This window comes from Notothenia rossii (assembly GCF_949606895.1).
Source record: "Notothenia rossii genome assembly, chromosome: 2".
In the NCBI taxonomy this organism is placed as follows: domain Eukaryota; kingdom Metazoa; phylum Chordata; class Actinopteri; order Perciformes; family Nototheniidae; genus Notothenia; species Notothenia rossii.
In genome coordinates this window covers 45,293,512-45,317,629 of record NC_136904.1, presented here as the reverse complement: position 1 = coordinate 45,317,629, position 24,118 = coordinate 45,293,512, and the positions used below count along the sequence as shown (strand labels likewise).

At 40.7% G+C, this 24,118-nt stretch overlaps 1 protein-coding gene across 8 annotated transcripts in view; it reads left to right on the top strand.

Moving 5' to 3' along the window:
* The window catches only part of nadsyn1 (NAD synthetase 1), a gene marked incomplete at its 3' end in the record, with an annotated part of 115,243 nt that overhangs the window by 80,618 nt on the left and 10,507 nt on the right, over nucleotides 1-24,118 (top strand). For 2 of the 8 annotated variants that reach the window (XM_079666776.1, XM_079666780.1), the window contains exons 18-20: nucleotides 1,116-1,248; nucleotides 1,611-1,739; nucleotides 2,396-2,572. In XM_079666776.1, the coding sequence (XP_079522902.1) occupies nucleotides 1,116-1,248; nucleotides 1,611-1,739; nucleotides 2,396-2,572 (439 nt within the window). Of the gene's footprint in view, nucleotides 1-1,115; nucleotides 1,249-1,610; nucleotides 1,740-2,395; nucleotides 2,579-5,319; nucleotides 5,369-8,261; nucleotides 8,347-9,587; nucleotides 10,351-24,118 lie in introns of those variants that run through there. The other 6 variants (XM_079666778.1, XM_079666779.1, XM_079666777.1 and 3 more) reach the window with 6 other exon arrangements.

Here is a 24,118-nt window from a genome sequence, read left to right as displayed (position 1 = left end):
TTGTTTGTTATTTTTTACTTGTAGATGATAATAATAATAATAATCAAGCTTATTTATTAGCGCACTTTTCATTTGCGTAAACAAAACTCAAAGTGCTACAGAGTAAAAAGGGTGAAACAAAACAATTAAAACAACAGAATAAAAGCAGTGACATTTATGCCTGCATTGCAAAATGTGGGGATTTGAAAAATCTAGTAAAAGGCTATTCTAAAAAGATGCGTTTAAGGCCTTTTTTTAAAGCATCCACAGTCTGTGGTGTCCTCAGCTGGTTTGGGAGGGCACTCCACAGTCTCGGAGCAGCGGAGCAGAAGGCTCTGTCTCCCATGGTTTTCAGTTGGGTCCTGGGGGGAAGGAGGAGGTTTGCCTTTTCAGAGTGTACGTTCCTTGTGGAGGTTTGTGGGGTGAGGGAGCATTTCCATGTATGCACTGATGAGTGAAGAGGGTGATTTTGTGGTCAATCCTGAGTGAGACCGGGAGCCAGTGCAGTGATTGGAGGATGGGTGTGATGTGTTCATACTTCCGCACTCTCATCAGGATCCTAGCAGCGCTGTTCTGGATGTATTGCAGCTTCTGGATGTTCTTGCTAGGAATCCTAATGAGAAGTGCGTTACAGTAGTCCAACCTGGAGGAGACAATATTTAGCAATATTTCTCAGGTGGTAGAAAGAGGTCTTGCATATTTGCTTGATGTGGGCCTCAAAGGTCAGGTGAGGATCCATTTTAACTCCCAGATTGATAACCGTTGATGAGAGTGGAATTTTCTGACTGGAGAAGGTGATGCTTGTGATGGAGGATGAACGGACCTGATGTGGAGTGCCAATAAGAATGGCTTGGAGCTGTTTAGCTGGAGGAAGTTGTGCTTCATCCACACCTTTATCTCCTCCAGGCATGTGGTTATTGTGGATGATGGCAGAGGTGCAGAGGGGGTTGGGTTTGCTCTGATGTAGAGCTGTGTGTCATCAGCATAGCAATGGAATGATATTCCATGCCGGCTGATGATAGTGACACATGTGTTACCAAGAACAAACTGCAGCACAATTATACACAATGTTTATTTGAAGTACATGTTAGAATGTTGCGGTTTGATGTCAGAACTGCTGTGTGTTTCCTCTGCAGCATCCTGGCTGCTCCGCCCACCGCCGAGCTGGAGCCTCTAACAGACGGCCAGGTGTCGCAGACAGATGAGGTCAGAACGGCAAACATTTCTATAGATCTTTATAATGAAAGAACCAAGCTTCCAATACTGCAGGTCAGCTGGTGAATAAATGTTACAAATTATATTTCACATATTATTAAATTACTGCACATCGGTCAATTAGGGAAGAAAAAACACTTTAGAGGCAAATAATTGAAACATTTTAATAATGATTGGACTCTAGGCTAACTGAAGTTTTACAAACAGAGCTGGAGGAGAAGGAGGTAGTGTATTCCATTTGTTCACTTTTATGAAAGGACAGATGAGTAGGAAAAGTCATTTTGTTTTTAATTCTGTAAAATACAAATAAGTATATTTGAAAGATTCAAGCCACTTAAAATCTGTAACACCAGATGTTGATCTCCATAAGCAGCCACATATACATTTTTCATCCATCTCTCTCCAAACACCCCCAGGCAGACATGGGGATGACCTACTCAGAGTTGTCTGTGATTGGACGGCTGAGGAAGATCTCTAAGTGTGGCCCCTTCAGTATGTTCTGCAAACTCATACACACGTGGAAGGACGTGCTCTCACCCACAGAGGTCAGTGAATACGTCACAGTGCGGGACATTTTTCTGTTTTGTTCCTTTCATTTATTTTTTATAAATTCAGACATATTAAAGAACAGCAGACAACTTCAAGACCGGTGGGGGGGGCCATGTCTGCGCCCTTTTGAACTTTGTTGTTATAACCATTTAAATTATTTAGAATAAACTGGAATTGTTGTTGCAACAACACTACATTCAATTGATGCTAGTTATACAATAGGATCAGATAATACAATGCAATTTATAACTTTTTAGAAAAAATTGAGGATTTTATCTCACATTTGTAAGAATATTACTAGTATATTTATATAAAAATGTATTAATAACAGCTACACATGAATCAATCCGACAATGTTTGTATTATAACTCCTAATATCGTTTGATAACTCTTAATCTTGCGGTATGATAACTTAATAATAAATATTGATTACACCCAATAATACTGATTAGAGATGATCAGCCTAAATAACACAGTTGAGAGCTCATGACTTTAGCTGTTGGAGTTAAAGTTAGGTTGATGGTTTCGGAGCTTTAAAGGTGCTTAAAAGTTGAATGAGAAACTTCTTCAGCCATACACTAATAATAATACATATTGTGGATTAAGCAGATATTTAGCCTCATCAACATCAATGTACTGTCACTTTCTTCAGGTGGCCCAGAAGGTGAAGCACTTCTTCCGGATGTACTCGATGAACCGCCACAAAATGACCACAGTGACGCCGTCCTACCATGCAGAGAGCTACAGCCCCGACGACAACCGCTTTGACCTCCGACCTTTCCTCTACAACACACGCTGGACCTGGCAGTTCAGGTGCATCGACAAACAGGTATAAATAAGTGTCTGTCTCCACAAAGTGCCAGCATCTCTTCCAATCATTTACAACGAGGACTGAGTGCATGCCTCAAGAGAGAGCACGTCACCAAGCTGCTTTTTTGAGAGCGCACCGTTGGTTTGTGTGGGCGCTCCAAGTCCTTAAAGTTGCAAATATTTAAACAGCTCTATGGATTTAGAACGTGTGGTGAAGTTCATTCATACAAAGTGTGAGAATTTTTAAATACAAGCACAATCGTGAGACACAACTAAAACATTCTTAGAAATGTTGACTGTGTGACTGAAACTTGGGTGCGTGTCCCGATGCTAACATTACCCCCGCTGAGTAAGTATTAATAGCATTAGCTGTATTGTTAAGGTACAACAAAGAATATCCATTAATTTTAGCAACATTTTAGCTGACTATTATAACTGTTTATCTATTACATTTTTGGATTCTTGTACCACATTCCTGCATCGTTTCTGAACATCTTTAGATTACCAGTGGATTTAGTTAACGACAGACAGGTTTTTTTTAAAGTTCAAAGCTCCTCCCCCCTGTAGCCGTGATGTCACCCACTCTAAGGCTAGAGCCACACAGAGACGATAACGAAAACGAACCGAATTCGATATCAAAAAAGTCTTCCGTCCATACGAGAAAGCTTGACCCGCTGGAGACGCTGTAGTACATATGCTGGGCCTGTAAGTGGCGCTGTACTTCCGCCACAAAATACACCAAAAGCAGCGAAGAAGACCCAAGCATGGTTGCCTGGTTGCCCTTCTGTTTATTCTCCGCGTTGTATTTAGCAACATGTAGTTCATGTAGTTCTCCATGTCCACTTGTTGCTGATGGTTGTGGTAGAGGAGCTGTAGATTCTGCACTAACATCTGTAACATGGTCAGTAGCATGGTCAGTAGCTACTGACCATGCTAATGACCATGCTACAGCAGTGAGCAGCAGAGGTGGGGAGAGGCGGGGCTATTGCGTCATCGTTATCAGGAAATGATCGTATGGGGCGTACACACGGAGCCTTTTGGCCCTCCAGAGCATTGCGTCCGCAGATCTACCCACCTTGGGACCCGTTATCGTTATCTGCGTTTCCCTTTCGTTCTTGTGTGGCGGAACCGTCTATAACAGCGGTTTTCAAAGTGTGAGGTGCGCCTCCCTGGGGGGGCGCCAGAGAGCTTCAGGGGAGGCGCAGCGTGAGAAAAAAAAAACGAGAAAAAGATGAGTAAATTGCACACTTTTGGCTGTCTGTGGAGACCGAGCTCCCTCAACTCGCCAAAAAGGCTGTAAAAGTGCTCATTCCCTTCACCTCCACCTACCTTTTGTGAGTGCGGGTTTGCCGCATTGGCTTTGATCGAAAGCAAGTACCGTTCAAGGCTGCAGCCAGAGGATGATCTGCGTTTATTCCTTTCTACGTTGCATCTCCGCCAGAGTCCTGCACGGGTCTGATTTTCAAGACCCGCTCCCGCCCTGTACCCGCAACGTGCAATACCGAACCCGCCCCGCCACCCGCACATATTGCCAATTAGTTCCGCAAACCATCTCGACCCGTCGGCACATGATCCGCAAACCAACCCGAACCCGCATATCCTAGTAGCAGAGAAAACATGCAATTATGAACACACGCAGTTGCGTATTTGGCTCAAAAAGCATGTGATGTTGGTTATTTTCTCCATCTAGGATAACACCAAAAGCCTCCCACACGTTGGATTTTGCTCTTGAGGAAGAGTTATTTACAATGCTGTATTCTCTGCTAGAGAGCTTCACCTCAGCCATTTCGAATGTGGCGCGCTCAGCAGCAGACCCGTTGCAGAGGTTATGATTATGCGCGGTCCCACGGGGGAGAGGTCTGAGCAATCTTTAAACATAAAATAAAATTATTATTATTTAAATATATTTATTATGCAACACCCGCGACCCAACCCGCATCTTCTTTGTTTTACCCAGAACCGAAAATACCACCCGCGAATCACTTGTGTTGCGGGTCACCCGTCGGGTACCCGACCCGATGCAGGACTCTGATCCCCCCAATCATCCGCCTGTGCGCATCAAAGATGCAGACTCATTGTTCCCACTAAAGTAGGGGTGAGTGTAATAAGGAGGCAAAGTTGACGTTCAGTGTGTTGCCGGGAGCATACTGTATAAGGATTTATCCACGATCTTGAAAATGTAAAAAATGTAGTGTTCAAAACATAAAGATAAAATGGTTTTAAAAAGTTATTGTTTAATGTTTAAAGGAGGTGATGCTACTCAGCCAATCAAATCGGTGCAGTCATTGAGTAATTTCAAATGGTGCTCAAAAAAGAGAAAAGGAGAAAGCGAAAACAGAGCATTTAATTACATTTTCTCTTACTGGACCTCTTTGAAATGCAATTGAGTACCCCTGCATTATAGCATCAACAACAATAATAATAATAATAGCAATAATAATTGGGAGGGGGGGCGCAGCTGTTCTTATGTTCTCTGAGGGGAGGCTCACCTTCCCACACTTTGAAAACCCCTGGTCTACAAGATAGCTCTGTAGCGGATACGACCCGTTTCGTCTCCGTGTGGCTGCAGCCTAAGTCTTAACCAGCTCTCCAGTTCATTCCTATGGGGCAAATGATCGCAGTTTTCTGCGATTTGCGTGAAAACGGCTTGGCAAATCTCTTATAAAAGACATAGCAACCCGATCCCGGTCATTCCGCACGTTTTTATGTGTTCTTTTTGTGTGTTTCTCTTTTGTGTGTTTCTTGTCAACGCTGCCGGACGAGTAGCATAACAACATTTGTGGCGGAAGAAGGAGAATAAGATCAGATGAGATAAGTATGTTGAATACTATACTGTGTGGCTTCGCCAGTCTCACAGAATGAAGATATGTGTAACCCGAAATTAAATGGTGTTTTGATTTTTAAGAATGCACTAACATAGCGAGACATTCCGACACCATACAATAGCACAGATGCCTTCACCACGAATGGCTACAAAACTATCTCATATCCCAAGCTTATCAACAAGCTGATGTTGCAGCTGAAATGTTCTCCAGGTCACAAAGTCAACCTCACATGATGTGATACCAGTTTTCAAGCAAAGTAAATATTCTCTATATGATGGGACCAAAGTGATGATTTAGTACATGGTTTTAATAATACTTTTGCTTTTCAATGTTTGCCATTTCAAACCATGAGCTGGTTCAAATCATATTTGCCTTGATTTACAATATGTTCTCATTTGTTTTATCAGTACAGTTTTGAAGCTTTTGTGCTTTTCCTTGCCATAGTCCACTTTGGACTATATGAAATATTTCATGATTGCACTTTTAACTCACTTGAAATGTTCTCACTTGCTTGGTTTCAAAACATAACAAATGCCATAATCTGTTCATTGGGCACCATCAATGCTATTTTTCATTGCTGTTGCCGGCCACTAATGTAAACCTACTACCTATTACCCCTGTAATCTCAGATGCACCCTGAGTCATTTTGTTCTGGAACCGGGCCTGTACATGGCCATATACTAAACAAAATACAGAGCCCATTCCGTGTCCTGTTATTGTTTACTTCCTGTCTGCCTTCTTCTGGTGATTTATCTGACGTCCAGTGCTCCGTCTTTTAACCTCTTTTCCTTTCTCTTTCTTGATCCTCCTTAGCAACCTTCATTATATAGACCCTCCAGAAAAACGCAATTCTGCGATCGCAGAATTTACCGCATAATCAGCAAAATGGCGCAGATTTTTAAAAGGCCGCATATTTATCAAAAGGCCGCATAATCCCCGCATTTTTCCACACAAAGTTGAGGGAAAAAAAGTTAATGCGTCTTGACGTGACGTCATCAGCTCGCGCATCACAGAATGTAAACAACACTGTATAGAGTGTGAACGTGTGGAGCTCACACGATAGAGAAAACACCAAGATGAAAAAATCTAATCCATCTCATTTACCGACGAACATTTCTACTAAAGACCGGGCAAAAAGTGGGGGGAAACTATTCTGCACCCCGTGCAACTGTGTGTTGGAGCATAAGAGAAAATCGACGGTGACGACCCACTTTGATTCATTCAAACATTCGAAAATGCTTTGTGCTGCTGCGGACAAGAAAGCCAAACAACTCAGCGAGGCATCAACCTCCAAAACCCTTTCGAGGGCTACAAGAAACGAAGTGAGTAGCCTACAAGATTGAAGCTTGTCAGATAACGAAGGAGTAAATGAAAACAGAATGAGGCGGAGAAGTGTGTGTGTGTGTGTGTGTGTGTGTGTGTGTGTGTGTGTGTGTGTGTGTGTGTGTGTGTGTGTGTGTGTGTGTGTGTGTGTGTGTGTGTGTGTGTGTGTGTGTGTGTGTGTGTGTGTGTGTGTGTGTGTGTGTGTGTGTGTGTGTGTGTGTGTGTGTGTGTGTGTGTGTGTGTGTGTGTGTGTGTGTGTGTGTGTGAGATTAAAATAGCCCAATTGCTTTTACAATAAATAAACATTGAATGTGTTTAATTGAATAGTAAAGGGGTTTAACGTTAGTGGCAGGTTGTGTGTGAGAGAGAATAAATAACAGCCCAATATTTTAAAAAAATGTTATTCTTTTCCCCCGCTTATTTAGCATATTTCGCAACTTTCCGCATATTTCGCAACTTCCCGCAATTTCACCGCATAAAATCACATAAACACCCCGCATGTTTAATCGCATAGTCAAGGATTTTAGCCCGCATAATCAAGGATTTTTGCCCGCGTTTTTCTGGAGGGTCTAATTATAGTCCTTGACAGTGGTCTGTACTGTATTAACAACGTGTCACGTGTTAAGAGTTTACAATCAGAATCTAGTATTCAACTAAGCCGTGTATTACAAGTTGTTAGTAGCCTTAAAGGCCTACACAGTTGTTATGCTATACCACAGTGCCCTTCACTGGATGTATAATGAACTTCACTAAACTACTTTTTAGCATTTAAAATACCTAGCCATTCTTTTGCGGTTATTTTGGTGAAAGTAACTAAAAAGTAGTGTAACTCATTACATTTCAGAGACAGTAATATTTTAATGTAACGTATTACTTTCAAAAGACAGTAATAAGTAATATGTAATATATTACATTTTGGAAGTAACTTGCCCAACACTGGTTGTGACTGATAAGGCCGAACACTGTGGTGTCGTCTGCAAACTTAATGAAGGCACGGGAGGCATGAACAGGAATGAAGTCATGTGTGAAGAGGGAGTAAAGGAGTGGGCTGAGCACTCAACTCTGTGGAACGCCACTGTTCAGGCTCAAGGCGTTTCGGTTTGAAGCTGTGATGTAGATAGAGTTTATTTAGTTTTGCGTTAAGTTTTGTTTTTGCAAGACATGTAAAATATGTTGTATTTTAGCTTTATCTTGTCTGGCAGCAGTCACTCAGTCTGTAGGGACTTGGCCTTGGAACCGAAGGGTCGATGGTTCAAGTCCCAATCGGACCAACATTACGGAGTGTGGACTGTTAGCTGGACAGGTGCCAGTTCAACTCCTGGGCACTGCCGAGGTGTCCTTGAGCAAGGCACCCTACCGCCAACTGCTCCCCGGCTCTGGAGCACTGGCAGCTGTTTCACTCTGCCACTTCTGCAGAAGTGCATGTCTAAAGGTCCTGTTTGTGCATGTGTGAGTGCATTTCAGTCCTACTGTATGTGTGAAATTGTAAACTACCAGAGTGGAAAACAGAATTTCCCCTGATATAATCCTTATATTTACTTGATTTTTATTCTTATTTAGATCCCGGTGCTGAGTGTTCCACTGCTGGTCACTGCAGCTGGAGGAGAGGATGCAGCCTCTGAAGTGGAACCTTCTAAAACAGAAGGTGGGGATCCTGGTTTCGGTTATTAGTTAAGAGATTCTTTCTTTCTTTCGAGAACATTAATTTATTGGTGCATAAATGAGTCCTCAAACCCGGTAGTGAGTTAGCATTTTAGCCCTTCCTGTTCCCTCGCCTCAAGATCAATTGTTTTTGGTTAGAGACTTGAAATAGGATGTGAGGTAACACAAACTGAAGAGATTTTAACGTTTTATTCTACAAGATGAAAAAAGTCAGTAAATACCCCACTGGTGGATATCTGAAGCTCTTAAAAACAACGGTTGCTAACAAGTATCTAAATGAGACGTCATTAGCTTAGCGCTGGTGATGTGAAGTAATGAGATTATCCTTCTGAACAAACGTGAAAGTATCATAAACGTGTGTTTGCCAAAGATCTTATTTTCTGCAATATTCCAAAACCCAATGGAAAGATCCCATTGCTTTTTGCTGATGCAGCCCTTGTGATCCTAACTCTCAGGTCAGGCTACAAAAATGCGTCATCACGGCACCACACTTTTTTCCTATTTCTTTATTTGTACTTCAGTTGCTAGTGTTTGAGTTCCATCTTTTCTGTTAAGCTAGCTTAGCATGAGTCAGGTTTCGTTAAATTCTTCTATGGCAGGGGTGTCCAAACTCCGGCCCGGGGGCCAAATGCGGCCCATCTTTAAACGGGCCTCAGCTAATTGAAATGGTATAATGAAATAAGGCCCACAAATTAAACTTGTGCTTGTCATATATTGTACTAATTAAATATATATGTAAAAATATATCACAGTATTCATGTGTGCCCACTTTTCAAATAAATTCAATCAATTAAAGTTGGAAACATTTTCAAACTAATCTTAGTTGATATAAAAAGCCTAATCCTTTATTTGCATAACAAATCTTTTTATAAGAAATCTGAAGCTTCTGTTTTAAGCCATGAGCTGCAAACTAAATAAATGAAACCCTGTGGAGAGCTGTGATGTAGGCTGTTGTGTTTCTTACAGCATTTTCAAGTATCAAGCTTAATTTACCTACATTTGATTGGTTTTGCTAACTTATAACTTAGCATATACCTCACCTCTAGTGAGGGGCCCAGCCCTTCTTGTATTTTTCTGTATGTGGCCCTCGGTGAAAAAAGTTTGGACACACCTGTTCTATGGGCTCAGAACTTCATTGCAACTGTTTAAAATTGTTTTTGGTTGAATAAAACCCTGTGGTTCCTCTAACCCGCCAACTCCAGTGTTTCCTCTCCTTCCCCACAGGTACCGTGTCCCGGATGGCAGCAAACAGCCTGAACCAAAAAGTTCTTCAGTAAAAGTAATAAAACTCTGACTGGTGGAGAAGACCATTTGTTACCATTTGTGATGACTTTGTACTGTGCTAACAAGCACATGAGCCCATAGAACAGGCGTGTCCAAAACTGTGCTAACAAGCAGGGAGAAGAAGAACTGTTGTGTGTAAAGAAGCTTTGATCTACCCCAGCCTGTTTCAATTTGTATCAGCTGACATGCCGTCATTCCAAAGCTTTACCAAGTGGCATTGGAGCATTTTAAATCTCTCTTTTGTATAGTCACTTTTGTCAACATATTTAATCAAGGCCTAGGAAATAGTGTCTTCTCCACCTCTTTGAAGCTCACATGTACCAACTAGAATAAACATCTTAGAATAACTTGAACTTGTGAATAAACCCTGTTCACAGTTTGAGCCTGTATGTGAGGAAGTGAATATATCTACTGCTTTTGGAAATGGTTCAAATGGTTTGCACCGTGATCATTGTTTAACATTAGGGCTCTGCACAGGTCATAATAATAAAACTTCATGCATGTTGGTTGAGTTTAAAACTACAATGTCATGCAAACATAAACTTTGGAAACATTAATCAAGACTTTTCCTCTAGTTTTGACATTATTTCAAAAGTACTAACAAACCCAATTCTAAATACGGTAACTAAACAAGTTCTACCAACAACATTAAATAAATTGATATTCATCTTTTTACATTAAAATACTTTCCCTTTACAGAATATCGTGCCTCCATCTCTTTTAATGTTTCTTCTCATTTCATTTTTCTCTTTCTTCATCTCTCCACTTCTCATTTGTTGTTGTGTTGGCTATGTAATCCTTTCTTCTCCTCTGCTTATTTGTTAACAACAATTATAATTACAATAATAAAGGTGTTAAGGTATTCATTAATACATAGTTATAAATAAAATATTGTATATATTGATATTGACCATAGTGAGGTGTACCCCTAATGGTGCCCTATATAGTTATTAAACACATTTAAAAGATACTTATTCATTACGAAGTAAAGGATTATCAATACATACTTATCCAGGGTTCACATGCAGTTGCTCTCCTTCACATCTCTCTTAAAAAGCAAACGACAGACAAAATTGGATAATAGTTAAAAACTTTAAGTACATTTAATGATGTTAATAATAATAATGTGTCTCTCCTCTCCCCCCTGCATGCATGTGTCACTGCTAAATAACAGTTGAGATTTGATAAAATTACAAATGTATAAGTAATTATTAATATTGAGCCCACCTCCCCTCTGTACTTTCTTCTTCTCTTTTGTCCTCCCTTTTGTCTCAAATATTTTGTAGTCTTTCTCTTCTCTCCTTCTGTTACCCTCAAATCTCTCACATTACAGGCTGCAGTTTGATTACCAAAGTGAAAAAAACGACAAAGTGTTCATCAATGTTTCAATGTAAGCTCTCCTGCTGATAAGAAGTCAATGGTAAATAATAGGGATGCACCGAATATTCGGCCGCCGAAAATTATCGGCCGAAAATGGTTAAAAAGGCCCTTTCGGCTTTTGGCCGAATAACACCGAATGTCAGGGAACAGGGTTACGTTGGCAAGCTAACGTGTTGTTGTGATGACGTAATCAAAATGCGGCGACAAGCACGGCGCGCGACCATGCTCGCGGCTGGCTCACAGCCAACATGTCTGGCGCTTGGAGATATTTAAAAATATCAGAGAAAGAGGCGCGGATTGCGATTTGTAAAACGTGTTCAGCTGACATTTCTCGAGGGGGTGTAACTGCAAAGACTTTCACCACTTCGGGATTACTCCACCACTTGAAATCAAAACACCCGGACAAATATGCGGAGTAAGATCAAATCACAAGCACTGACAGCGAGAGACTGTTCAGCGCTGCCTCTCATGTGCTTGATGAGAAGAGGAACAGACTTATGGCTGATAAATCAGAGAAGCTACTGTTCATTAAAAATAACCTCCCACTTTTCCTTAATAAGTAGACAAGGCTGGCTTATCATAAGCTTATCTAGTTCTACATGTCTACTCTATACCCACTTTCCTGAACAATTTTCATTGTGAGTTATAATTCAGCATCTCAGGTTATCATTAGTGGGAAATGACAGCAGCACAGTGTTCAATATATTGTACTTTCGGTATCTAAATGATACAATGTTGTTTACATTGCTCATGAGGACAGACCACCTTATTTGCAGATTCTTGAAATTGTAATTTAATTTGTAATTGATTGTGGATTTTGTATCCCGTTTTCACTTTATGTATCTTTATACAATGTTTACTACTTTTTCTTATGAGGACAGACAGCCTTATTTACAGATTCTTGAAATTCAATTGTAATTTCATTTGTAAATAGTGTGGATTTATCCAGTTTGCACATTTGTATGCATGCACTTATAGGTGCATTTGTTGTTGTTGAACGCCTGGCTGTTACAGTCTTTATTTACACTATTTTGTTGTAGGCCTACTGGCCTAGATGTTTATGCAGTTTTAAAGCACCTTGGCTTTGTTCTGAATGCACTTTGTTGTAGTTATCCTACAGAGAAAAGAAAATGCACTTGACTTGGAATTAGTGTACTGTATGCATTCAAAAGTGCTGAATAAATGTTTTATGGACCCATAATAGTGATTATTATTTAAGTTAAGTTTTGCCATAATCATGTCTTTTTCCATAATCAGGTAGCTGAACAACATTGGTAAAAAATGTATACATTATATATCTATATATATATATATATATATATATATATTTCTATTAATCATTTTCGGCCTTTCGGCATTCGGTTTTCGGCCAACTGTTTCCTATTTTCGGTATCGGTTTCGGCCAAGAATTTCCCATTCGGTGCACCCCTAGTAAATAACATGGGTGGGAAAAGTAAACAAATCTCACATCTGCCACAAAAAGAGTCTGATCCTGATCTGTCGTGGATCCGAAACCTTAGACACTCAAAGACATTAAGATATAACAAAATAGAAACACAGACACACTGCTCAAGATTAAAAGGTTTTATTGTCATATGCACATAAGCTACAGTGTAGAAATGGCAATGAAATTCTTCTGACCTGCGGTCTGTACTAAGCAGGATTTTCGCTTAGCGAGGTAACTTCAGGATTAACTCTGGGTTTTCTGTCCTACGGCGCTGGTTCACTTCTTACTGGTGTAGATCTCCATGGTAACTTGTGCTGAACGGTTCCAGGGCTGCAGTCGAATAGTCCAAAAATCAGCTCCTAACATCTAACCCTATCGTCTATTCCTTGACCTCTGAGTGAAACGTCACGGGGTTAAGGGATGGGGGATAGGAGAATTCAAAAGGACTTAGGAGAAGAGACTGCGGTGCTTTAGAGAATCCGACTGCACTTTCACTATCCAACGTGTTTATGATGCGCCAGTGGACGTCATGAATGTGCGTCTGTTGCTGTGGGGAAACTATGGAAACTACAGTTTTCTATACAGCGGATGTATAATAAGAACGAGGGACTCATCTAGAGACTCTGCATCATGCTCTGATGCTGTTTCTTTATGCTTTATGAAAGTGATGGTGTTGTTTATGCTTTATGAACGTGGACAACAGAGAAACTAATTATTCATGAACGAGGTAGTTATTGAAATAAAAAAGGAAAGTGAAACTTATGCTCGTCACCCTCTCCCTCCGGTCCACATTAATACAAATGATCCCAATATGTATGATTGTATGAAAATATCTTAAAATAAATACAAATGTATTTATTATAAACGTTAGTCCTTAACATCTATCACTGTGTATATCACCATTCAAACATCTTTTAAAAGTTGAACAACCCCCACACAGCTCAGTGAGACTGTGAAATGTTGACTTTATTTGATAATTTCAGTAAAAACTAACATTCATATTTCTCTTTTTGATTATAATACTGATGAACGTTCAAAACAAAGCACTTTGGCAGCTTACCACATACGTTTTTAAAAAGCTTAATAATAGGGATGCTCCGATCAGGGATTTAGGGGTCGATCACCGGAATCAGTATCGGCCAATCCGATCATAGGGTGGGGGGGGACTTTGGGGATCTTCCATTTAAAGTGATGTTTAAAACTCAGTTAATGGAGCTCATTTTTATATTGCTTCAGTTTATAATCGTAACGGATCGAACAGTTCAGATTAATTGTTCAATACATGATGCGCTTCCAAAAACATCAACCAACATAATTATTACATTCAAATGAAGTACATTATTCAAGTTTACATTAAGTTTGGATAATAACGATAATAACACGGGAGAAATTATTGGAAGCGCTCTCTTTTCCTCTCTCTCTCTCCTGACAACCTGTCAGTATCGTCTCATGCAGCTCACTGATCCTGTGATGAGTGACCCGACAGTGAAGAATAAATATATTTATAACTAGTGTAGCTTGTTCCAGAGGTAGATAAAATAGCTAAGTGTGTAAAGTCTAACTCTTAGTGTGTGTTTTGCTCCGCTCACCGGTCCGTCACAGCGGGTGGAGCTGAAGGATTTCTGCTTCACACACGTTGCATACCGCTATTTTGCTGTCTTTTTCGGACACCTTAAAATACTGCCAGACTGGTGAAGCCATTTTGGCGATTCATGTTTGCCACGCACAGAGAAAAGTGTCATGTATTTTACGTCATGTGATTGGCTCTCCTGATCGGCCTTTATAGAGAGCACCGATCGGTCGGCCGATAACGATCGGCTGCCGATCGATCGGAGCATCCTTACTTTTAATAAGCACCGTAACTTTCATGATATAATATCTCGGCCATAATCTGTTGTTTCCGTGAACGGAAAGATGCTATGCACTTAGCACAGAACTCACGGTAAAAATACCCTTATTACTTATCGTAACTGCACATACAATATATCGATTAGCAAGCTGAGATTCCACAGATTCCAGAAATATAGGTATCATCACTGAGCGATCCGAACTCGCGACAGATCCATGTGAAAACAGACATCACAACACGTAGCATTACGGAGCATTCACGTGACATCGTCTTAGCTGTTGTTCTGATCAAAGGCGTGTTGGCATTAAAACGATAACAACGCTGCTGAAGGTTAATCCAATGTGTCTGTGTCACTTTGAAATGATTACTGATAATCCATCCTTCCATTTTTATGACAATAACGGAGTTTTCTTATTAGCTGCTACGATCCCAAAGTGTATCGCAGCTTCCGGTTCCGGGGCATTCTGGTTACGCACCACTCATTCACCAATGGGTAATGTTTAGATGGATTTTAGGAACTTCCCCTCCATTCTATTGGCTCTAATGGTTAAAAAGAGATGTCAATCATCAAAATTGAACGAGGGGGGCCAGAGATATGGAAGTAAGAAGTAAGGAACAGAGGTGGAGAGGCACAACGTGTCTACGTACATGCACTCCCTTAGGATAGGGTGAGGGAAAAGAGTAGGAACTAAGATGTATGCACCACATCTATACCATGAGCGCATTGCTCCTACAAAGTTTTTTTGGCACTGACACCAATCAACAGTTGTGCGTCGACTCGGCAGGGATCAAGGCACGTAGTATATGCCTCTCCCTGCTTCCACCGTCTACACACACACAACCAAATTACATCTATACCATGAGCGCATTTCTCCTAAGCCGTACTAGTAGAGAGAACCAAATATGTGACCTGCTCTATCGAAATCAGTCGATTGACCCGAAGACAAATTTTGAGTTGTATACACTGCTGGAAAGAGGATATTCCTAGCTTTCTAATGATATCAGAATTGTTTTTGTACTCCAAATATTAAGCGAAATATGTCACATTATATAATGACTGTCACCGAGTCATCATTTTGAGAAAAAGACCTTCAAAGTTTTCTCTTCTCTGGAATCCATCGATCTGATTGATTATTAGCAGCTGATCAGAATACTACGGAGGGAAGATATTTTCGTTTGGATTACTGGTATGGGGGAAGCTTGCGAGTGTGTGTGTATACGTGTGTGTGTTGGTGTAATTTTGCATTTGTGTGTATTGTGTTTGTTTCCCGGGGAAAACACTCACGAGAAACACCGGCTGCTGTTATGCCTGCTGTGACGTTAAGTTACTCCGTTCGCCGCTTCTAATTATGCCGTTACAAGCTTCAAAGCTGTATTTATCATCTGAATTTGCCGAAACAAGTTTAATATTGGGAAAGCCAAGACTTTGTTTAATTGAAATCAGATGAAAACAAACTGTAACGGACCCTGCCATGTTATCTATGATTACTATACGCTTACATTCATAATTTCAGCCGGAGGGAGGGGGGGGGGCGGCGCTGCAGAAGAGCAGATTGCGATCGAGAGGTGCCTTTCATCTTCCCTTTACAAGCTTCAAAAATGTATTGATCGTGTGATTTTGGAAATAAAAGTTTAATATTCTGAAAGCCAAGACTTTGTTTGTTTCAAATCAAACGAAACACCCGAAAAAATAGTTTTTTACGCAAATCCACGTTTATTTTGAAATGAGCCGTTGCGACTTCCGACTGATTTTGATAGAGCGGGTCACATATGTAAAGCACTTTTTTGTTAATTTATGATTTTATGAGATGCGCATCGCATCGGCCTCAGTGATGGAGATGCACATCCCTACTCTGAACCCATCTGAACCACTATCTGAAGCAGTCACTGGCTTAAAACAATACAAGCCTCAATACGCGCTTCACCAGAAACTTCGTGGATAACTCAAACCATGCTCCGAAGCCTCGGCACGTCACATCACTAGTTCAATCAGGAGAGACGGTTTTGATGGAAGAATACATATTCATTGCCAGGGATACACAATGAATGTAATGGTGATTTTGGCGATTAGGCCCTATTGTGCAGGAGTATCATTCGGGAGGGGAGAACCGATCCGATGAAACCCCCCGGGGTCTAGACTAGGGATGGGTACAGAGCCCCGGGATTAAACGGGCCTCGGTGCTGAATTATTAAAGACCGTGTTACTGTTAAGCTCCGTCTCCGGTCTTTTTATCGGTACTGGAGACATCTAAAAAATATGTGTTTTATGCTAGACAAACATTATATTGCAGTTTTAGTGTCGCCAACTCCGTTTCTAATACGCAAAAAGACTGCAAAATCAGTCTATGATTATTTTTAGTATTTTCGATTTTTCCAATCCAGACAAGAGATCTCTCTCCCCTGTCTGTGTGCGAGGGGGCGGGGCAGTTTACACATACGCAGCTGCTACATGCATGCAACACACACACACGCGGCTGCTACATGCATGCAACACACCAGGGCCGTATTCACCATATACATTGGGGGGGACACATCCCCCCCAATATTCAGATACACTCAAAATGTCCCCCCCAATAAATAGCAAAAAAAAAATTTTTTTTTATTTTTTTATTAAAATAATATTGCTATTCTATGACTTCTTTATTTTGGTTATTTGTATAGTTGAAAATCTATATTTTCTGTTATTGTGAACTTCACCAAAATGATATTTCTTTTCAAATGTAAATTGGTTGCTTATATTGTACCCGGGGGTGTATTTCGCTGTTGCACGTCTGAGTCCACCTTCAGTTAGCTTGATGCTCCAAGCAGGTCAGTCATGTTTTAATTTGCCCTCCATCAGTTCTGGTATCTTTTCTAGTTAGCCCTAAAGTAATCTATATTATTTTTATTTCGTAATGGTAATTTTAATGAACCCTCCGGTTTAGCTTCTTTGTGTAAGTAACTTGTAGTTCTGACGTTAAAACCGAACTTTTCAGGAATAGTAGCTAACTAGCTGTGGGCTAGCTGGTTTCAGTTGTTAGCCAGGGTTTGGCGGGCTAGTGTCAGCTATGTTGAAAATGACGGTGTCGTTTTGGATGTAATCCAATAGATATTTATTCATGTGGATTATTTCTATTTTATTTTGTAATTTGTAGGGTGTGGAAAGATTTAAAACTGTGATGTGTGACACCTATGGAATACCAAAGGTGCCAGAATTAATTAAATAATACATACTCTACAATTATTATGAAATAGTATTTCATAATCGTCAGAAGCATTTAAAAGATACTCACACGCAGGAGGTTTGCAGTGTGCATCATAGCTTGTGCTGGGTTTAGAATGCTCAGAATTGCTAATAAACATGTTTAATTATCTTATATCCAGCGCTGCTGACCCGTATTAATCACATCAGCAACTGCAGATCGCCGAGGTCAAGCTGTAAGCATGAGCAAGAGGAAGGGTGGCAGTGACATTAGACCGTTTTTTGGGCAGCCTCAAGTTAAGAGCAGTGAGAAAGTGAGTATTGTTACCAGTCAGATAGCTTGTTTACTGATAATATTTCTTCCATGTTCACTCTGGTGTGTTCAGAGTAAAGAGAGAGAGGGAGAGAGAGAATGTGAGCATGGCGACCGGACAGGAAGAGTGTGCGCTGGTGACATGGAGGTAAGCCAGAAAGGAGCTATATTGATGGTTAAGACAGAATAATGACAACATAGAATTATAATGTTAATGTACAGACTCCTGTGTCCCCCCCATATGTATAATGTGTATCAACAGTCTTTCTAGTCAATAGTTTACTAATATTTCTTCCATGTTCACTCTGGTGTGTTCAGAGTAAAGAGAGAGAGAGGGAGAGAGAGAATGTGAGCATGGCGACCAGACAGGGAGAGTGTGCGCTGGTGACATGGAGGTAAGCCAGAAAGGAGCTATATTGATGGTTAAGACAGAATAATGACAACATAGCAGTCTAATGTTAATGTTAATTTAAGATGAGATCATCCTCATATGTATTTCAGATAATACCATCAAGCAGAGAGAGTGAGTTTGACAATTAGAGAGAGAGCAGCCAGGCCGGCGAAAATGAAGGTACAGGAAAGGAAGGGGAGGGGCTTGGACTTTGCCCAAATCATCCAAATGTCAAAGTCATACCCAGTCAAACCCTATCAAATAGAATACTCTACTTTCAGGAGAAGTGGTTTGAAGATCATACATGGCTCCATTACAGCCCCTCTGTAAAAGGGGTCCTCTGTTTCTATTGTGCTAAATACTTTGCAGCACAAAAGTCTAAGCTTGCGTCAAAAGCAGATTCAGCGTTTGTCAAGACTGGTTTTAACAATTGGAAGAATGCACTGGAGAAATTTAGTGTGCATAAACACAGCCAGTGTCACAAATTAGCTGTGATGACTAGGATTCAGGAGCCAGAGCCTGTTAATGTACAACTTTGACGTGAGCTTGAAAGACGGCAGCAACAAGCAAGAAGAAATCTGATGAAGATTGTTGAGGGTGTGAGGTACTTGGCGTGGCAAGGTCTGGCTTTTCGAGGCGATCAGAAGGAGAGTGGGAATTTAAGCCAGCTTCTAAAGTACAAGGCAACGGGCGATGCAGAGCTGACCTCCTGGCTAAAAGGTCCCCTCGATTTCACCAGTCTGGAATTGCAGAACGAACTGTTGAAGATGATGGCCAATACAATCATCAAATAAATTGTTTCGGAAATAACATCAATGCCAGTGGTCCAGTTCGCAATTATCATTGATGGCACCCAAGATATATCAGGAGTTGAGCAGGAGTCAATATGTGTGCGCTCTGTAGATGCAGATCTACAACCAAATGGCCCTTGAAAAAATTGCATCATGCAGCTCACCTGAAACTTCAGCCAACGCCAATGGTCTTCATGGAACATTTCTTAAAGGGAACACTGTGCTCGGCCTTTTAATGGCTGAAGACCTGATTGGGGATTTGGAGTGCCTGAACACCTTCCCTGCAGCTTAGGAAACAGACCGTTTCAGGCATGTTGGAGGCTGTAGACCATGTCAAAACAAGCATGCAGGTCAAACGAACGGAGGAGCATTTTGATGTATTGTTCTCGAAAGCAACTGCTGTGGCAACAAAGTTGGACATACAAACCAATTCAGATCCCTCATGTCCGCAAACCTACAAAGCGTTACACCGGTCAGGCTGCAGCCCATATCCCTCCCGATGCCTAGTCCTTGTACAGAGTCCAATTCTACAATGCCTTGGACACAGTGAATACTCAATTCATAGAGAGGTTTGAACAAGCTGGATTCCACAAACTGCAGTAGCTTGAAAATGTGCTGCTACACGGAGACATGGACAAGGTGGTAGAAGAGTATCCTGAATTGAATTCAAGACTACTGCAGGTGCAGCTGGCCATGTTTGGGGCTAATTACACCTATGCAACAAGCTCAGATGTTGCTAGCATTGTTCGGGAAATGGTGCCAGAGGTGATAGGTCTCTTCGGTCAGGTGGAAGCTTTAGTAAGGCTTCTGTTGGTCGTCCCTGCCTCTTCTGCAGAGTCTGAGAGGAGTTTTAGTGCCCTGAGGAGGCTTAAGACATGGCTTAGATCATCGATGAGTCAAACGAGGCTGAATAATGTGGCCATATGTCATGTGCACCAGAAGAAACTGGACAGACTGGACCTTGAAGGAATATGCCAGTCTTTTATCAGTGCCAACGATAAGCGCAAAAAGGCTTTTGGGTCCTTTACTTGAGGGTTGGGCTTTTTGGGCGGGTGCCTGGGAGGAAGTTGGGGGTCTTTTTGATTTTGAATGAGCGGCAAGCAGCTAGTGCGAGTCGTGGCTGTAAAACAAAAGGGCAATAAAGTGTTCCTGTTTCTACTGAAATTGTGTTGCACAGACCTTTCTATGGATTGAAATGCTTTAATGTGATTATGGTTATAGTTGTACTTTATTCATCCCTAATCTCTGCCATTACAAACAACAAAACAAGAAAAGCTAAACTAGATAAAATAGGGCGATGTAATACAATGCACAATTAGACATTATGGTAAAACATTTTAACCAGTTAAGCCCCAAGCCTGTTTTTCAGGTCTCAGGTTTGAAAATGACATTCCCAGAACAATTGACTATATCTTCACTTCTAAAAATGGTTAAATGAATAATCTTTTTTTCTCAAAGCAATGATAAACCTGTGCGTTGGATGTAGAAAAAATCAGAATAAATATAGATGTTTTTAAAGTAAATTCAGATTGAACATAGTAAAAAAAATTAAATGATGGTGTCCGTGCAAAAAATAAACCATCACTTATTGTGAAAACCACCCTTGAATGATGGGATAGTAAAACTATAATCCAAACTAGAACATATAATAAGTACACTGTATCAAGATTGATGCAAAACAAGTATTTCCAAGGCACACCTTTACAGTATATGTTCATTATAGTTATACAAAATAAGAGAATAACAGAATAACAGGTATTAAATCATTCCAACTCATACTACAGTTTAAAAAGGGAGTGATTTGTAAAATATGCATAAAGAAAAAGTAAATCTGTTCAGTTCTGTTTCACATGGGTGTTGATGAGATGTATCCATAGATTTAGTCCCTAATGTTGCTCTCAAAGTGCACCAGATTGATGCTTTTAACTTCAACATTTAAAAAAAAATCTTCCCGGGGGAACATGCCCCCGGACCCCCCTAGAGGAGGTTAGGTCCCCCGCCCACCCACACCCCCCGTCAAATTGTCCCACCCACATCGAGGATGCTTCCTACATCCATGCCTGAGACACAGTTTCGTGACTATTGTTGTGTTTTGCCCCCACGGGCAGGGGCATGGGGTTTAACAGGTTTTAAAGTATCCAATGTGTTCGTGATTTTTTATGTATTTTCCTTTAGAATGGCAGGAAATTAGTATTCCAATTTTTATTGAATTTTTGGTCCCCCTCAATGTTGACTCCATGAATATGGCCCTGCAACACACACACACACACGGCGGAGATGACGGAGAGAAAGCGCACCAAGGTTTGGTTAAACTTTACCCGTCTCGATGTGGACAATGCTCGTTACCAAAAGTGCAATAAGAGTTTAGCATGTAAGGGCGGTAACACAAGTATTTTGTCTAAACATTTAGCAAAAGTGCACCACATTCAGACGGACAAATTTACCGCCTTTCTAAAGAAATTATACAAACATGGTTAATGGTTAGAGGTAACTGAGTTATTTATTTTGTTAAAGTTTCAGCTATTTTGTTTACAGTTCTGTCATCAGATTATTTAATATGATTTGTTAAAACATTGTTGTTTCTTTTGATGTGAAATAATATGTATTTAATTTAAATAATAAGCAATGTTAATTTTGTTCACAATTTGTTTAGTTAGTTTACCTTGTTTTTTTTCTCCAAAAGAACCGATAAGAGTACCGTTAAAATACCGGATCGATAAGCGGTATCGATAAAAGTAGTAATACCGTTAAAACCTTAACGATAGCCATCTCTAGTCTAGACACTGGTGGTGGTGAAGGGATAGTTGGGTCAGTCTGAAGGCTTAGCTTGACCCTGGTTTCAGAGGGACAGGAGGTGAAAAGGGGTGGAGGAGGCTTGCGTTGAGTCACCTGAAATGACAGCTATCAGAGGGGGGAGAGCAGATTTAAAAGGGTTAGCAGAGCGCTATGATAGGCTTGTGCGAATAGAGCAAAGTGATTGGTTGAACTGGGCAGTGATGCCCCCAATCACTTATTGAGAGGAGAGAGAGTAGTAACATGGAAATAGTAAATGAAGAGTAAAGACGGTCTTCCTAGTTGAACTTACGCTGAGCTTCATTTCAATCAGGAGAGACGGTTTTGATGTAAGGATACATATTTATTGCCAGGGATACACAATGAATGTAATGGTGATTTTGGCGATTAGGCCCTGTTGTGCAGGAGTATCATTCGGGAGGGGAGAACCGATCCGATGAAACCCCCAAAAGAAAATAAGTATTATGAAATAAGTTGTACGGGTTTCTTACCATACGAGCTGGATGCGGAGATCTATGGGATATGATGAGAGAGTTATACAGTGTAAGAGTCGGGAGGAGCCGATAATTTATTCCGAGAAATTACTCAGACCTACTAATTGACCTAACCGAGGTTATTGAGTCTATGTAAGTTTACTGGTTGGCTCAGATCCACCAACGTCAGCAATATCTCACCTCTATTAACTCCCTGAAGAACCAGGTTCAATTAACTGCTGTTTCAATTCAGACAACTCTCTTAAATCTGTTTAAGCGATCCCGAAGGATTTTGATATCAGTAAATGAGGTGTGGCCCTACCTAAGTGTGAGTGTGGCAGGGTGCAATCTTACCCTTGAAGCGGGAAAGGAGAGCGCAGATGTCTTTTAAGTTGTCCCAGTCCAAAAGGTGGCATCAGTTTATTTGAAGAAAAATAGGTCCAAACTAATACAGGTTTTTTACCTTCTCTCTTTACAACATTATAATTATACTAAACCTATCATGCTGGGGTTATTTTCTAATCTAAAACCTTAATTCACAGTTTTACATTTATTACCAAAATTGTAATTTCAACTGCCCAATTCAGTTGTGATTTTTAAATCTCCCGATAGAATTTAGAGGCATTTCCTCATAAATGACCAGTGATAATAAAAAGCACATTCAAACTTTCATTTTCACCAAATCAATTCACATCAATTTCATACCTTTTTTCCGACACAGATGGCGGGAATAACATTCAAAAACCCATTCCTATCCGCATGGATTCGGAGGAAGATTCCTCACAGGTGGCGGGCCTAATATTCACAAACACATCACCCATCAAATCATTCCACTCAGTTCACAAAGAAATTCACTCAGCATTCAACCAAGAAATTTGAGAGATATTTACTAAGTCTGAGAGAACCTTACCGAGAGCTATTAACCCAGCTCTGAGGGACAGAGCTTACAGAGAGAGAGTATACCAGGGGAACCCCCCTCTCTGTCTCGCTCTCTCCCAAAAAGAAAGTTCCTCCCTCTCTGCCAGAGTCTTTATGCTCAACAACAGGATATAGAAACCTAAAGACACCTCCGTTATACCCAAATTTGTGAAAACTGGGCATGGCCTCTGATGTACAGGACTGGACATGACCAGACATATTCTATTGGCTATGGCATAAGACACACCTTCCCATGTTTGTGTAAAAAGGACATGAACCCTGCAAAATATTATTCTCGGATATGACATAACCACCTTTTTGGGACCTCAGTGTGTTTCTCCTTAACTCCGGAACCCCCCTCCCTGTGTACTGCTGTGAGAGGAGAGGGAAGAAACTGCCTACTCTCTTATCAGAGAGTAAGGCATAAATCATTATAGGCCTTTTTTATAGGCCATTATAGGCCTCAATTTAACAAATTGTTTATAGAAAAACCTAAAATATGAAGCATTTTCATTGTCGGTTATACAAGAATATAATTGATTATATTTGATTATAACTTACTTTCGTTTTAAGTATTCAACATACTATGAAGATCTCAACAACAGGGATGGAGAAGACGTGTTATTGAATAGCATAGAATTAAAGAGTGGAGTTATGCTGCGTTCACACCGGACGCGATGCCAATTGCTCAAGTTTCACCGTACACCATTCGCAGCCCCGCCTCCAGCAACCCTACTTCCCGCGTCTATGTGCATGAGTCAACAGCAGACTCAGAGATTCGCAAATCCTGAGTCACAGTGCAAAACATAGCAGACTCGTGCGGACCCAGAGCCGTAACCGTATAGCAGCAGACTCGTCGTCGTCATGCACGAGTCAACAGCAGACTCAGATTCGCCAAATCGCAAAATAACCCTTTTTTTTATGATCAACATTTT